The 18321-nt window shown below is 41.1% G+C and overlaps 1 protein-coding gene across 1 annotated transcript in view; it reads left to right on the top strand.

Moving 5' to 3' along the window:
* Positions 1–18321, top strand: part of CCDC138 (coiled-coil domain containing 138) — a 79087-nt gene that overhangs the window by 12014 nt on the left and 48752 nt on the right. Inside the window, exons 2-5 of the mRNA XM_082244725.1 lie at positions 1339–1472; positions 3329–3432; positions 3675–3862; positions 7113–7271. Coding sequence (XP_082100851.1) covers positions 1354–1472; positions 3329–3432; positions 3675–3862; positions 7113–7271 — 570 coding nt within the window. The 5' untranslated portion in view covers positions 1339–1353. The remainder of the gene's footprint in view (positions 1–1338; positions 1473–3328; positions 3433–3674; positions 3863–7112; positions 7272–18321) is intronic.

Below are 18321 nucleotides of genomic sequence, written 5' to 3'. Positions count from 1 at the left end.
CAGTAGTCACAAGGCGCAGGAAATAGGGGGGGGGGAACACTCTCCTCGATGCTTTTGCCTAAAAGTCTCAGGTAGCTATGTTATGGTTTTAGAGAGGATGTTTAGCTCACCTAGAATTTCATTTTGCAGACAAGCTAGGGTAATTGATCAAAAATATTTCTAACAAATCCTGTAATATTATAAAGTATGGACTGCCATTGCTAGCATATCTTTTTGTAAATGCTGTCAACTGACCTCTTGAGTCACTGATCCAGGACAGGTATGAAGATCGGGATTCCTGACTTCTTTGCAACTTTACTTACAAACTTCTAAACTGCGTTCTTGTTTTAGATGGGTTACTTACTGGGGGTTATTTACTAAACCTGGAGGATGCAAAATCTGGTGCAGCCTTGTATAGAAACCAATCAGCTTCCAGGTTTTATTGTCAAAGCTTAATTAAGCAAGCTGAAGTTAGAAGCTGATTGGCTCCTATGCTCAGCTGTACTAGATTCTAATTGAGCAGTTTTACATGGGCTTTCCGCCCAGCAGACTCTGTTTTGCTCAGCGGGGATCGATCTACCGATCTCCGCTGAGAAGGTGGATGACAGGTCTGTCTCCACAGACCTGCTCTCCTCTATAGGAAAATAGGGTTTCCTTCCATCTGGATTTCACTGACCGGGTCAGATCGGATAGCAGCGGGTGTCAGTGGACATGATGTCACCGCTGACATCCACTGCTCCATGGGGGTGCATGAAGCTTCCGATCAGGTTCGCTTGAAAAACTGACAGGCGGACCTGATCAGAAAGCCCATGCAAAAGAGCCTTAGTATTCTCCCCCCCCCCCCCCCAGTGTGTTGGCCATCAGATTATCATTCCAGCCAGACGCTAGTTTTTGTGGGAGAGGTCAACAGCAGACCATTTTTCTTTTTTTCCATCTAGTCTCCTTAACCCATGTTGAACCTTGTGAGCCTGCTATAAAGTACAAAGGAGCTCAGCCATCCCAGCTGTGTTGCATCAAGATCTGGTGAACCTCAATAAATCTGCATATTGCAGCACAGGTAGAAGCCCACATAAAAGCACCATTTCGGGCAGAAATAAGGACAACAAGAAAAGAAAAAATTTAATTTAGAGCAGCAGATGTAGACTGTTGGCACAGATATACTCAGATTTATTATTAAAGATGAGTTTGATTCCTTAGATTGGTCTAGGACAAAACAACAGACACAGAAGGGTGGGGTACCATTGCAATTATTACGTTAATATTTTCTGTCAGTGGTCTTTATTGTAGTCTTTCAGCCTGGTTTGTACAAAGTATACCATATTATATTGACCTTATTGTGATTTGTTCTTGCCTTCACAGTTTTCTGGATTTTAGATGGCAGAGTCCAGGATGCTTGCGTCACCAACATCACATCCAGCTGTGACTGTCAGTGAGAAGAAGCATTACAACAAAGCCCTCAAGGAGTTGCTGGGAATAATACAGAATTATAAAAGGTAAAATCATTTTTAGTAATGCGTAAACCTGCTTATTAGAATATGGTTGCAAAAAAAACCCCCAAAAACATTAATTATTCCTTCACATCTTACTGTTATGGTGTGTTACCGTTTGTTACAGTGTGTTATGTTAATGCAGCACACTCATTTGAAGACTTGCAATGCCCACAAAATTACACCTGTTCTATTTTCCGTAATTAGTGCACTTGTGGTGTACCTCCACGCTGGTATGTAGTGAAACTGTGCTGCATTGCCATTCATAATTAATGTGGTTTACTGCAACACAAAGGTGTGAAGCCAGCCTGATCATGTGATCTTTTTTCTGTGCATTCTAACAGAATATAGTTGAAAGTAGTCGCATTGGTAAAGCTGAATTCCAGGATGGTGCTAAATCTCTTTAATTGCTCTGTTAGCTAACAAAGAAATAATGCTATCAATTTAGCTATTTTCCAAAACCGTGCCATGAATGATGAGTCATAGTTGCTTGTCCTATCAACTGAACTGTCAACCAACCCAATAGTTGGTGTCATACTTGATGACATGTAAAGCACCATGGCAACTGCAGATCAAACAGTGGATAAGATGGCAGCTTCCTTGGCTGTAAAGGAAAGTAGGGTTTTGTTCACTTTTGTTCTTTTAAATAAAATAACTTTTTTTTTTTTTTTTTTTTTTTTTTTAATATAAACTCGACCTTTTAAAAACTGATGTCTCTTTATATGGACTTTTAATTAATCCTTGGGCTGCAGAAGGAGGTATCTCAGAAATGGCGATGTTCCATCATATTAGTGTTCATCGCAGCTCACTAAGACTACAAATCCCATCATGCCCTGGGAATTCATGTCTGAATGGGAGGCCATTTGGGCAGGACTGTGAATGTGTATGTGGCAGACCAGAAGTGTGCTTCTGAATCTGCCCGCCCATATTGTCTATCAAACAACATAATTATGTCACTGCTTTCTTTACAAAGACGCACTACAGTGGGGAATATCCAAGACTGGTAGCCAGGGGGATGGGAATTTGAATGGGACAGAGGGCCTTTCTGTGCAGCAGGAGGAAAGTGCACTCCTAACAAAAAATAAAATAAAGGCATGAAAGCACCTGTATTCATATCTCATGAAATGTCTGCCCAGAGTTCAGCTTTGTTGTATTTCTGGAAAGCTGTTTATTTTCTTTTAAAGTACATAGAGATTGCATTCAATTTTGTTTGTGATGTGTCCCATGGAGCTTTTGTGTGGAAATATCTATAAATCTGCTTTCGCTATTCCTCAGGGCTTGTTTACATTTGTGATCAGGGGCAGTAAAATTCAGTGGTTGAGCCATGTTTTCACCACCCCTCATCCGCTTCACCTTTTGCAGCTGAGACAGCGGCCGGGCTGTACACATGCTGTGGCTGCTGCAGCAATTATTCTACCTGTTGCGCTCGGAGGGCAAAACCAACTGCCTCACAAACACGCACAACACTTGTGGTTGCAGCATTGGTTGTCTGGTATTTAGGGTGTTAAAACAGGCTGTGAGGAGGTGATACATTGCCTCCTCCCTGCCTGTCTATTGCTCTCTGAAGAGCGATCTGAACGCGGATAGTGCTTAAAACTGCAGAGCAGGCCTTAGTATCTTTTGTATAAATAAGAGTGAATGGTGTGTGGCGCTAAATCCAGGTAAATTACTAAGCAATATAATAATAATTATACAAAATGTCAAAACATGTCTCATTTCGATTCAACAACAGTGGTATCCTAAAAATATCAATATGCAGAGTAAAAGTGTCTTTTGTACCCATAGAAAGTCTATTAGGATCTATTCGTATGACTAGAAATAACCTGGCCTTCACTGAATAACAATTCTTTCAATTCTGATAGGATCGATTATGAATATGATTTAAGTCAGATGGATATAGCAGACCAGAGTGATGAAGAGGTTTGTCCTATTCAGAATTATAATACTCATCTGTACACAGAGACAGGTAAATATAGTAGTGGTTCAGCTATTAACATGGCTTTCTATGCCTAAACACCTAAACGTTACCATTCATTGCTAAAGATGTGTAATTCTCTTCACAGAGCTGTAACTTCTAACCTTTTTCAAATCTATCCAGAACTAACCAAAAAAATTTTGATCAATCTTTACACATGCTTTGTAATATTTTTTTTTTTTTTTTTTTTAGTGATTTGTCTTAGAGAGTCTTTATTGATGTTTGTTTTATAGATGTCACATTGCCTTCTCATCTGGTAGGCAACACTTGTACCGAGCCATCTCTGGATACTAACAGCCCTCTTACAAATAAGCTGAATCTGAGAAGACCACACAACAGTTCCTTAAAGTTCCCGAGTATTTTATCTTCTGAGGTCCGCGATATTTATGAAGAGTTGTCAGAAATCTACCAGAAATTGCAGGTAACCTATAGTTTTTCATTTATATCACTATACCTGAAACCAGCATATAGAAAACACCCATGTTTTCCATTTCCCTATGTTCATCCCTTTAAAGACTTTGCAAATACAGAAAAATACATTTTGAAATGCACTCCACTAATGAATCCTGTTGTAGGCTTAAACACACAGTATTTTTTTTAAATGAAATGTTGTCAGCCAAACTAATCAGACTCACCCACTCTCCCATCTTCACAACATAAAGGGTATAAATTTTGTAGTTGTATGGAAAGGACCGGGAAGGCTAATTACTCTCCTTGGGATAATACAGGAAATGAGCACCGAACACAGGATAGCTCTGAATTTATGACATTAACAACAGGTATTTTTTGGCACTTATCCAACAGACATAACAACACCCCCCCCCCCCCCCAAAGCACCTCATCCCCAGGTTGATGTAGACAAGGGCCTCTTCCCACAACCCTGGCTGTGTGTGTGGGGGGTGCTCTTTGGAATCTGGAAGCCACCTTTAACAAGATCCTGGCCCCTCCCCTCAATGTAAATGAGTATGGGGTACATCCTCCTATTCATTCACCAGAAAAAGTGTAGTGCAAATAAGCACAGGAGACAGTTTTTTGATAAGTCCTTTATTAAAAGGTGTAAATGCAGTGTCCATCATGATGAACACCGCCCACCAACTCAGGTAAAAAAAAAAAAAAAAATCGGGTCCGCACCTAACGAAGGCTCTCATCGAATGACGGTGGCAGTCACCAGCTGGACCTGCCCCTTACTTTTTTAGTGGCGAGAGGTGGCGAAGCTAATAAAGGACAAAAACTGCCTCCTGTGTTTATTTACACTACACTTTTTTTGGTAAATGAGAACCCCATACTCATTCACATGGAGGGGTGGGATCTGGGGGGGCCCCCCCTACCCCAAAGCTCCCCACCTATGTTGAGGGCATGTGGCCTGGTATGGTTCAGGAGAAGGAGGGCGCTCGTCCCCACTCTCTCCTGACTTCCTGGACTGCATGCTTGGATAAGGGTCCAATATGAATTTTGGGGGGAACCCCACGCCATTTAAAAAAACAAAACGAAGAAAATTCACAATACTTTTAAAAGCGTTGTTCAAACCCAATGCATTCTACCTTCCACTATTGCACAAAACCTGTCTATTCAGCAGTTAAGCGCTAGATTTTATATTCGCATTTATTTATATTTATAGCCCTCCAGGACAAATAATTGTCTCTAAATCTGTTTGTGTGCACCCTAATATTTCTAAAATGCCTATCTGACAGCATCATTTCAAATAATGATTTAGATGAAAGAAATCCTTCACAGCTGTTACCACTTTGGATTTGGATAACACGGCCCCGCCAGCACTGATTTTGAGAGAAAAAATTTTGTATAACTTGCCTGCAGCATTTTTCGGCAACTGGGAATACAGTGGCAGATCCTGCTTGTTCAATATACAGGAATAACTAACAGATTATACACTGTAAAGATGGCCATACACTTTGCAGTTTATGAATAAAGGGATATCTGGTAGAGCCTGCACTGTAACATGAGTTCAGTGATATTTGGCAGAGCCTTTTCTGAATGGAACACAACTGGCACAATCCTCCAATACAGTGATGTTTGGCAAATCCTGAACTGTTAGGAATACAAACATATCTGGCAGATTCTGTACTGTAAGGACAACAACTGGCAGATTTCCAATGCAGGGATATCTAGATAGGGCTGCTGAGTGGACACAGCCCTTATTAGAGAAATATAGGCATTGGTTGGGACAAGACAGGTAGACATGCGATCGCAGTCAAATGGATACACACAGCTCATTTCTTTAGTATGTAGAACATCCATTTGTTAGAGGTCCTGGAAGACTCCTCCCTCATGTCCTCTCATTTCTCCCCATCCACAGTGAACAGAAGACCTGCAATTTGAGTCTGTTGCCCAGGGTGAACCTTTTTTTTGTGTGATGGGACTGCTGGCTGGTACCAGCCTGTGTCTGACAGCGGCGCTCAGCACCGTTCGCTGGTATTCAATGGACACATGGAGATCGCTGAGAGAAACTGGAGGGGCGCAGTTGGCGTTGGAAGGCCTCTAGTAAATTCTGCACAGCATATGTATATTATCAGCTGGCTGATCAAATATCACTTGTCAGCTGACTGATCTATCAGCACTGGAGGTGCTGTGTGATCAGCTGGCTGCTAGTAAACATTGAAAATGTTCTGCCACAGTCATGCAGTATATGTGTACTAGCAGCCAGCTGCTAATAAGCATACACCGCAATGACTATGGCAGAATAGTGCTTGTTTTATTATCCCAGCTGACCCTTGCTGTGCTGTATGACGGCGCTCCTTTACAGCAGAGTCAGAGTCAATCACGTTTACGCTGGCCATGCATTATTCCATTTTCTTGTACAGTTTTCCCTTAAAATTTACCAAAACCATATAATATGAGGTCAAACCTAAACACTTAATTTGTATGCAATCAGGCAGGCCCTTGCACTGTATAGTTGAATGTAAATCTAAAGGAAATTGAATAAGAAAATTGTATAATGTATAAGCAGCTTTAGTTAGACCTAAATAAATATTTGTCTCCACATGAGCAGCGTGGTCAAACAGTGTTGGAGAGGAATGACGTGCTGTTAACCCACTCTAGCTCTGCAACTCAAGCATCTATTAAAACAGGATCATGTGCTTACATGTACTTGGTCCCTTGGGAGATTCACCAACTATTTTTTAAATGTGGTGATACTTGTTCTTCTTTAAATTGGTTTCCAGCAAAATGTTAAAGTAAAAAGGGTTGGATAGTAGATTTAAATGGAGCTGTAATCTGCTAAAAATAAAACCTTACTTATGAATATTCCAAATGTTCCATTTGTAGCGGGTAGGTGGCTAATCTAAGGTTACGTTTTTTTGTATTTTAGGTAGTAGTGATTTAGTGTGGGCCTCTTTTTGTTTAACAAAGTACAGCATTTCAGTTGTGTATGTGTTGGTGTTATGAACCCACCACTATATATGAATCTGACAGATTAAGTACAACAGGTCTGTTTATTTAGAAGGCATGCAAGTTTTAAATCTGGCTGTATGTGCAACAAACCAGAATGACTCAAGTTTATTGGGAAATTATTGTAAAATATATAGTGATCTATTGTATAATGTTATATAATTTATTTGTGTTAAAGTTCATTGTGGTATATTACTTAACGGCTTTAAAGACTTTTATTACAATTTTTTTAAATTTGATTTCTTTGTATTTGATTATTTCTATAGAAAGAAAGGCTGTCGCAGCATGAGTATTCACTTCAGTTGAAAAAACGGGAGCAGAGTTTACGAGACAGGGAAGACATGTTATTCAAGCATCAAGCTACTCTCAGCAAAATTAAAAGCGTTGAAGAGATTGTGCATGAAAAATTTGGGATAATGAAAGAGGTAATTTTATTTCTTTAACTTTGATTCACTTAAGAGATTTGAGCAAATTTTCTAGTTTGAAAGTGGAATCAGACCGTCTTGACATTTCAGAGAATTACCAGGACTAAGAGATGCAATGACTCATTTTATTCACTGGTGAGATTTAATTCTGGTATATGATAATACTTAAGAATGCTCACGAGTTTTCACGATTTGCGTCCATACAAAATGAATGGGCTCAAACTGCACTGCAAAGAATCGCATGCAATTTGAACGGTAATGCGGTGCAATTCTTGTCTGAATACCATGCAGTTTCCCGCATTGCTCCTGTGTGAACCCAGACTGAAATCACTATGACAAGCCTGTGTTCACACTGGAGCGATGGGGAAACCGCATGTGATTCGGGCAGGAATCTCACCGCACTCCTGTCCTGTTCATTTTGTATGGACGCAAAGCCTCAGTACTCATACTCGCCAATTAGAAAAAAAAAACTGTGTTGGTGCATCTTAAACAATAATCCATAATTTTTTTTTTTTTTTTTTTTTTTTTAGGGGATAGGGGTTTGTACTGTTTTACAGGAAACTTTGGAAGGGCAATCCATCACCCGGGTATACAACTACAATAAACTGTTAGTTCAGTATGCTAATATCTCTGAACTCATGGTTGTGAATTTAACACATATCTATGCAGTGATATTTATACTTATGATTTGCCCTTTCTCTTTGCACATAGAAGAAAGGTGTACGTTTTACATTTAATACTCCACTAAGCTCAAGCTTTAAACTTTTAATTATTATTATACACAATTTTTATATAGCACTGACAGTTTGCACAGCGCATTACAAAATGGAGGGAGACAGTACAGTTACAATACAACATCAATACAAGAATGATTAGAGGGCCCTGCTCATTGGAGCTCACAATCTAAAAGGGTAGATCAAGTGATTCAAAAGATAACTATTAGGGATCAGCTGATGGAGAAAGTAAAAGTACGATTTGTTAGTGTTAGGATAGGCCTCCCTGATTGAGGTTTTTTAGGGATCACCTAAAGCATAAAGGTGGACAGAGTAGGAGATAGTCAGACAAATTGCGATAAGGTGTTCCAGAGGATGGGAGAGGCCGTGGCGAAGTCCTGGATGCGAACATGGGAGGAAGGAATATTGGGAGTTAGAGAGCAGGAGGTCTTAGGAAGAGAATAATTTTGTTGGTATTTTGAGACAAGGTTGGTAATGTAGATTGGGCCGGACTTGTGGATGTTTTGCAGGTTGTTTATAGTTTTTTTTTAATTTTATTTGTTGGTTGAACGGAAGCCATTCGAGGGATTCACAGAGGGAATAGCTAGACACTGAGCAGCTGGTAAGATGGATGAATCTGGCATCAGCTTTTATGATGGACTGAAAGGGAAATAGCCTATGTAAAGGTAGCAATCTAGAAGAGAGTTGCAATAATCGAAGCAAAAAATAATAAGGAAGTGAATTGGTAGCTTTGTGGTGATGTTGCTTAAGAATGCGCATATGTTGAAAATGTTACGGAGAATAAAGCGGAGCTCAACCCAAAAGGGGAAGCCCCACTTGTGTGCCTCCTCCGCACCTCCACTGCCACATTTGGCACCTTTTTTTTTTTTTGGGGGGGGTACCTAGTTTTGACATATACTCGCTACCCCTGCAGCCAGCCCATTCACAGAGCGCAGCGCAGTAGGGAAACAGCTGTAATGCCACAAGGCTTCACTGTCGGTTTCCCTCAGTGGACGTGGCGGCGGCACCTTATAGCCGATTGAAAAATTGGCTCCAGGGAGGACACTGCTGTATTCCAGGACAGGTAAGTGTCCTAATATTAAAAGTCAGCAGCTTCAGTGTTTGTGGCTGCTGACTTTTAATTTTTTTCTGAAGGAGCCTGGAGCTCCTATTTTTAAGGTGGCAAAATTTGAACAATAATCGGATGTGGGGCCAAACGCGTTTAACAAGTAGTGCCAAGATCAAATCTGGTTTTTATCTTGTTTTGAATATACAGAGCAAGGTACAGTTGGTTGTTATGAGTTATTGTCTTTTGCATGTTACTTTTTTAAATAAAGGATTTTATATCCTCTTTACTAGGGGGCAGATGTGTAAAATGTCAGTCCAGAAAATAAGATGGTTCCACCATTTACCACATTTTTGTGTCATGGTAACTCAGTGATTTAATGGTTACAACATAGTGAAAATAAACAGCTTTGTTAATTCTAGCTTAACGGTTGTATAATATAATCTTTGGTAGTGGTAAGACATAGTGTAGGCCGACAATTGTGTTTTACAAATGGTGCAACAGTTTAGTATGTTTGGAGAATGCTCTGCACACTAACATATCTGCCCCTGTGAGCCTTGGTCCTCCAGGCTGATACCTTCTTGCTTCCAGGCATTTCTGTTCTGTTGATATATTGGGAAGCAGTTGATAATAAAGTGAGGTCACAGAAAAACAGTGCAAAATATTGCTACAGTCATTAGATGGGTAATTAAATCCATGAAAACAGTAACCTTATTTATACATTCTCCCTGACAAAACGTGAATCCCTACTCTTACAGCTCCTTGTTTTTTTGGAATTTAGAGTTGTGAAATCAGACTTGTAGCATATGTAACTAGCCCAGGATAACTACCAGTTGGTGTTCCTGATCTTAGCTTTGTTCCTCCCCAGCAGTACCCACTTACCTTTCCTTGCCGGTGCCACTATAACTGGCTGCCAGAACTTAGAAAATAAAATACTGTGTAAGCTTCAAACCAACTTGTCAAAGCTTACATGTTGGTTATGAATTCCTTTCCTGTCCCCATGTGATACTCACTCCTGGGCCAATCAGCGCTGTCACATGTAAGAGGACAAGTGTATTGGGTGCCCACATACACTCAAATTTCCAGCAATGTCCTATTGCTCCAGGTAGCCAAAAACCAAGTAGTGGTAGCAGAAGTTAATCCATTTCTTTAGCCCTTTAAGTCACTGACCCAGAACAAGTTTTTAGATAAGGACCTTGGAGTTTTCTGATCTGCACAGTTGTTCTGAGTAATGAAAGAAAATGAATTGCAGTTGCAAATGGTAAAAGCCAGGCAGCCAGTGGTTGCAGGAGGTCATTGATGGCAACCCCTAACTTGCATCATGAGAGCTTTAAAGTGGATCCCCAGGAAAAATGCCCAGTTCTGATACATGTACACGTTGTACTGTGCAAATTTTTAGGTACTTATGAAAAAAAGCTGTAAATGAGGATGCTTTCAAAAATAATGAAATTCATTCTTTTTATTTACCAATTGCATAAACGGGAACAAAAAATAATAATTAGTGTGTCCACCCTTTGCCAAACTTTGCAAAACAACATAAATTCTCCCAGGTACACTTGCACACAGGTAAGGATTTTGTAGGTACAGTATATGGGTCAGTTCATAAATAATCTTACCAAAGAGGTGCTAATGGTTAACAAGATAAACATGTAGGTTAAAATACAATCATTAAAGCCCCTCTCTGTGATAAAGGTGACCCCCATCCCACACCACCTTCCTTTAACTTACTGTTGAGTTAATGAAAAAAAGCCAGATTTTACTTCCTCTTTTTACTTGGCCACGGTCACATGACACTTCAGCCCCAAGCTATCTCCTCTAATCACTTCATGCTCAAGCTCCTCTTTCGGGTGTCCACTTCACTGCCTGCCCAGGGGACTGGTGGTCTTGGGGCATCATCTCAGTGCTGCAATAGCAGTCCCCAGCACTGAAGTGGTGACCGTGAGGGACCTGGATGGGAGATTGTGGTGATTATTGCTGGCTTTATAAGGTAAGAGGTAAACAAAGACTGTCAGGATAGATTTTTAAATAGAAAATAAGTCACTGTGTGAGCAAAAACCTTGCTCTTCTAACACACTGAGGTCACATAAGACTAGTGTAAAAAAAAAAAATTAAAAAAAAAAAAAAAAAAAAAAAAAAAGGTATTCCACAATGGCAAGCCAAGTACATTAGCAGGAAACAGGGTTGTCTTCCTGCACTAACAAGGTTTCTCACAGGCAGATATTTCAAAAGAGATGTTTCCAGATGTGCTGTCCAAGCTCTTGCCTGGAGAAGTATAAAGAAACGGGCAACATTGAGGACCAAAAATAAAGTAGTCAGCCAGGGAAGCTCAGTGCAGCAAATGTGGGACACATACAAAAAAAAAAAAAAAAAAATGGCAGCAGGTGCTCTGGACTCAGAAATCCAAATCTAAAATATTTGACTGTATTAGAAGGTTTCTTTGCCACAATCCTGGAGAGATTATTTGTCAGCTAAAGTGTTCTTAATTGATGTAGCTGTTTGCCTGGAGCTCCACTGTAAGCTAAATTTGGGTATCCGAAAAACATGAACTCTTGGTGGGACTTGAGAACAAGTTTGGATAAAAATGTTTTACTTTTAAGTACCATTTTTGTCCAACAGGTGGGGTTATCCATCAAACCAGTTGCAGGAAGCACATCACATATAGTGAGACCACAAATCTTACTGAAAGAGGTTCACACATTGGTTTGTGTGTGTGTGTGTGTGTATATATATATATATATAATATATATATATATATATTAGGGCTAAAGCCCAATTGCATTTTTACTTAAATGTTTTTATACTAAATCTTCTGTATGTGTTGTAGTTAAACTGTTCCTCTGCTTTTCTTGTGATCTATTTCAGATGTTAATCCACAATGCAAGAGACACAAGAGTGCATTAGCATAGCAAAGTATGTAGTAATTATTGATAAAAAAAAAAAAAGCTACTCACAGAAATAGCCAAAAAAATCATTAATAATGTCTGCTAAAATAGTTCATTGTGGTTGAACTGCAAATTCCAGAAAGTAAAACGGGATTGCAGTCACAAACTACAAATGCAGATAAATAAGCACCGCTTCTTCCTTGTCATGCATTGCTATAGATTTAATATCTCACACCACTCTGCCTAACTCATCTGCACTATGATTCAGGTAACACCCACTGACCAAAATCCGTGCTCTCCTGAATTTGTAGCTCAGCCAAATATCAATATGGTGGACAGAGCAGATGACTAGTAGTTATTCGGATACTTTTTCAAATAGTTTTTTTAGTTTTATATAATCTTTGATTCACTTTGCAGGTGTGTTCTGGATTCTCTTTTGCATTTTAGTTATTGCTGTTTTATCAATGTGAGATGCATGGATGTAAATTGAGTAGTTCAGTTGGCAATAATCTAGTTGGCTTTCTTCCTGTGGTGAAATTCCAGATTATAACTTTGAAGTATCTTTATTAAATACAATGCTCTGGTGGATCTTATATTTAACAAGATCTGCAAGATCTGGATCTACAATGCCCTAAAAACCATCAGTTTAATGTCCAATTTCAGCTGGAAGATTTTTTTTTTTTTTTTAAATTTCCCTTTGCTTGCTGTCTCTTAGGGCTTGTTCACACGTACATCAATACCCTGCGTTTACCCCTTGGCAACCACACTATAGCCGAATGACTGCTACAGCGCGGCTGCACTTTTGCCGGGAGGCCGTTGTGACATCCTCCCATGCTCGTGCTGCCTGCGCATCGGCAGCGATCTGTGATCAGGGTAAAGAGCCAATCGCGGCAGCTCTTTACCACGTGCTTAGCTGTGTCAGTGTGTGAGGAGAGCCGAAAACTGGCTAATCCACACGGGGACATCTGCACTGGCAATCAGGGCACTAATGATCAGTATCCCCACAGCATGATGCTGCCACCACTATGCTTCACTGTAGAAATGCTATTGGCCAGGTGATGAGGGATGCCTGGTTTCCTCCAGACATGACGCAGGCCAAAGAGTTCAATCTTTGTGTCATCAGACCAGATTATTTTGTTTCTTATTGTCTGGGAGTCCTTCAGGTGCCTTTTGGCAAACTCCAGGTGGACTGTCATGTCTCTTTTACTGAGGAGTGGCTTCTTTCTGGCCACTCTACCATACAGGCCTGATTGGTGGAGTGCTGCAGAGATGGTTGTTCTTTTGGAAGGTTCTCCTCCCTCTACAGAGAAATGCTGGAGATCTGTCAGAGTGACCATCAGGTTCTTGGTCACCTCCCTGAGTAAGGCCCTTCCCCTCCGATCCCTCAGTTTGGCCAGGCGGCCTACTCTAGGAAGAGTCCTAATGGTTCCAGACTTCTTCCATTTATGGATGACGGAGGCCACTGTGCTCATTGGGAGCTTCAATGCTGCAGACATTTTTCTGTACCCTTTCCCAGATCTGTGCCTCCATACAATCCTGCCTTGGAGGTCTACAGAAAATCCCTTGGACTTCATGGCTTGGTATGTGTTCTGACATAAATACCTTAAAACAGCGCCAATTCTATCAAAAAGGGCACCTAATCCTGTAACTGCAATCTCTTGACTTCTGTCCTAAGCCACAAAAGTATTGAATTCATATATATTATCGTCTGTTGAATAATCATTGACGTCACATCCGGGAATGCTGGAACACATGCCGGGTGGGGTACTCAGGCTGGACACGGAGATAGTGTTTCCCTGGGGCATGGTGACTATTTGACAGCTATTTGCCTACAGAACTGGTGCCGGTCAGGGAACATTTTGTGTAAGAGCAACTACTGCAGGGTTGTGATTTGATATGGATTTGAAATAAACTGGGTTGCACTATTAGTATGCTATGATATATGCTTGATGAGAGGACGCGGTCATCTATAGAAGCACTGTACATCAGTTGATTAAATGCCTAATGGTCCCTGGGGGCTTTGGTGAGTGCATAGCGTTTTCACATTTGCACGTGGTGGAGCAATAAAATTATTTACAGCAAGCACGGAAATTCACATAAGAAGGATATATAGGCTTTGTATGTATATTTTTTTCATTATAGTTTTTGATATGTCACAAGAAGATTTTTATGAATGGTGTAAACATTGAACGGTTTATGTTGATGTTATATGATCACAGATTTATATGCATATGCACTTGTGGGTAAATGTGCAGGACCAAAGAATATATAATACTATCGGTGCAAAAGTGTAATAACACACAAAGAATGAAATGTTACCATGTTTTTATTGAACACACCATGTAAACATTCACAGTGCAGGTGGAAAAAGGATGTGAACCCTTGGATTTAATAACTGGTTGAACCTCCTTTGGCAGATTTAACTTCAACCAAACGTTTCCTGTAGTTGCATATCAGACGTGCACAACGGTCAGGAGTAATTCTTGACCATTCCTCTTTACAGAACTGTTTCAGTTCAGCAATATTCTTGGGATGTCTAGTGTGAATCGCTTTCTTGAGGTCATGCCACAGCATCTCAATCAGGACTCTGACTGGGCCACTTCAGAAGGCGTATTTTCTTCTGTTTAAGCCATTCTGTTGATTTACTTCTATGCTTTGGGTCATTGTCCTGTTGCAACACCCATCTTCTGTTGAGCTTCAGCTGGTAGACAGATGGCCTTAAGTTCTCCTGCAAAATGTCTTGATAAACTTGGGAATTCATTTTTCCTTCGATGATAGCAATCCGTCCAGGCCCTGACACAGCAAAGCAGCCCCAAACCATGATGCCCCCACCACCATACTTCACAGTTGAGATGAGGTTTTGATGTTGGTGTGCCGTGCCTCTTTTTCGCCACACATAGTGTTGTGTGTTTCTTCCAAACAACTCAACTTTGGTTTCATCTGTCCACAGAATATTTTGCCAGTACTGCTGTGGAACATCCTGGTGCTCCTGTGCAAACTGTAAACCTGCAGCAATGTTTTGTTTGGACAGCAGTGGCTTCATCTGTGGTATCCTCCCATGAAATCCATTCTTGTTTAGTGTTTTACATATTGTAGATTCACTAACAGGGATGTTGGCATTTGCCAGTGACTTTTGTAAGTCTTTAGCTGACACTCTAGGATTCTTCTTCACCTCATTGAGAAGTCTGCGCTGTGCTCTTGCAGTCATCTTTACAGGACGGCCACTCCTAGGGAGAGTAGCAGGAGTGCTGAACTTTCTCCATTTATAGACCATTTGTCTTACCGTGGACTGCTAAACAGCAAGGCTTTTGGAGGTACTTTTATAACCCTTTCTACCTTTATGCGAGTCAACAATACCTAATCGTAGGTCTTCTGAGAGCTCTTTTGTGCGACGCATCATTCACATCAGGCAATGCTTCTTGTGAAAAGCAAACCCAGAACTGGTGTGTGTTTTTTATAGGGCAGGGCAGCTGTAACCAACACCTCCAATCTCATCTCATTGATTGGACTCCAGTTGGCTGACATCTCACTCCAATTAGCTCTTGGAGATGTCAGTCTAGGGGTTCACATACTTTTTCCACCTGCACTGTGAATGTTTATGGTGTGTTCAATAAAAACATGACCACATTTCATTCATGTGTGTTATTAGTTTAAGCAGACTGTGATTGTCTATTGTTGTGACTTAGATGATGATCAGATCACATTTTATGACCAATTTGTGCAGAAATCCATATCATTCCAAAGGGTTCACATACTTTTTCTTGCAGGTGTGTGTGTGTGTGTGTGTGTGTGTGTGTCTGTCATACAATGACTGGGCTGATGCAAGAAAAACACATTATGCTGGGGGTCCATCCATGAGATTGAACATGATGGAACTGCCATTCATCTGTAATACTAAATCCCAGGTACAAGGGACAAAACTGCAACCTGAGCATTTGCACTCTCGTCTAACTGATGATAGGTAAATACATATAAAGAAAAGCATTAGTCTACCCTTCTTTTGGGGTAAATTGGGACTCTGTTTTTCCTACGATCCTACAGAGATACCCCTTGTACCTAGAGTGTTTTTACAGTCTTTCTTTAGAAATTCATACAGAACATTGGTCTCTACACACAGGTATGTGGAATTTTTGGACTTTCAAATAGCATTTTGGATTTTTTCCTAACACTGAAATTAAACATGACTGATATAGTTACAATTTTTTCTTAATTGTCTTTATTTATATGTATTTAGCGATCATCAGTTAGATGAGAGTACAAATACTCAGGTTGCAGTTTTGTCCCTTGTACTTGGGATTTAGTACTACGGATTTAGGGCAGTTTAATCATTTTCCATGCATTTTTTTTTTCTCAATATGTTATATCTTTAGAAGATCCAATGTGTCTCCAACGTCCACTATCCCCCTGAGGAAGACTGAATAGTCGGACACGAGAACCATTGGGATTTAACTCTGATATGCCTCAATAATGTAAAACTCCTGCTGTTTTGTGTCACATGGGTTTTATAGTTTCTATCAACTCCCAATTTTGTGAATGTTTTAGCATGCAGTTTCAATAAATGTTCACATTTTATTATTTTGTATATTTGCATGACCTTTTGGGCAGCGCTCAAAGTCCCTTTTCTCTTACGTCCTCCGACAGTCGCCGCCACTACATAATCACTAATGGGGTAATTGACCTTTGCTCCGCAGTAGTAGCTAGGCAACAAAATTTGTTAATATCAAAGCTTTTTTTTTTTTAATTAACAAGGTCTTTATTGCAAAAAAAGCAAGGAAATTACATGCAAAGATAGAAAACAAAGAATACAACCGTTCATATGGAGAATGCAATGAGAATACAGCTGGGTGAGCACAATAAACAGAGAATGAGCAGGTAGAACAATCAGACATTTTGATGGAAGAACTGCCAGATACAGCAAAGGCAGAAAACAAACCCGGGTGGCATTCTACAAAGTCTATGACCAGCAACAGCCTAAACACCGCACACAGTATGAGGGAAAAACCACACACCAATATTGTGTGGTCTATATACACGTCTCCGGAGCCTGAACCCATCTGTCCCAGATCTTGTTGTATTTGGATGGGCAGCCACTGTGGGTATATACCAATTTTTTGTAGGGCAGGGTCGTATTGACCTCTCGGAGCCAGTCCCGGAGTGAAGGAGGAGTGTCTCTCATCCATCGACTGGCAATACATTTTCTGGCGAGAAACAACGTTTCATGTAAAAACAGGGTGGTGTATTTATCTATACTGACATCAGGGGGTATCCCTAATAAGCAAAATTTCGGGGCCAGTGTCAGGGGGGAACCCATGGTGTCATGAAGAAATCTAACCACCTGTCCCCAGAAGCCCTGGATCTCCGGGCATTGCCAGAGGAGGTGGTAAAAGGTGCCTTGTTCCTGCCGACACACGGGGCACTGCCCGGACACCTCACTACGGTACTTAGCCGTCATTATTGGCGTCAAGTAGGCCCGGTGAAGGATGAACAATTGGGTTAGTCGATCCGAAAGTTTTGGAGAGACCAGTTGACAATTGTCGAGGGCGTCTTCCCATTCCTCATCGTCCATGGTCCCAACATCTCCCTCCCATTTAGTTTTAACAGCGTAGGCCAAGACTGTAGAAGCTGGTAGCAGAAGGGCATTATACATATGAGAAATGAGTTGTTTAGATTCAGATCCCATCACTACCTCCAATACCGAGATCGGGGACAGGTCGGGCATAGGTCGGGGGAATTGAGCAGAGAAAGCGTGCCTAATCTGCAGGTATCTGAAGAACATATGGTTGGGAAGGTCATACTGGCTTTTCAGGGCGTCAAAGGGCGTAAGGGTGCCATTAGTGATTATATGAGCAAGATAGCTGATTCCATACTGGACCCAGACATGTGCATCCGGGATAGAGGCATACTCGGGGAGGCTAGTATTATGCCACAGAGGCGTGTGTGCATGAAGCCGGGGAACGTCTAATTTAGCGGATACCACGTCCCAGACACGCCTGTACTGGAACAGCATGGAAGTGCGGTCCCCACGGGACGCGGCGCCCCGCATGCCCATCAGAACCAGTGACAGGGGATCCGCAGATGCAAGGGCCCAGGCAGGAGTGAGGAGAGCCAGAAACCTCTCCCTATCGGAGTTGTGAAGGTGGAAGAAGTGGGACAATTGCGAGGCCAAGTAGTACAAATTGAAATCAGGAAGGGCGAGGCCGCCCAAGTCAGTGGGATTCTTAAGTTTCCTCCAGGCCAATTTGTGTCTACTAGAGCCCCATATAAAAGGCTTGAGGATAGAATCGATCTGAAGGAAAAACTTAAGGGGGAGGTATATCGGAGACTGCCATAAGATGTACAATAGTTTGGGGAGTAGCACCATTTTGACGAGGTTAACTCGGCCACGCACC

This window comes from Pelophylax lessonae, assembly GCF_965119305.1.
Source record: "Pelophylax lessonae genome assembly, chromosome: 2".
Taxonomy (NCBI): domain Eukaryota; kingdom Metazoa; phylum Chordata; class Amphibia; order Anura; family Ranidae; genus Pelophylax; species Pelophylax lessonae.
This window is presented reverse-complemented; position numbering and strand designations above follow the sequence as displayed.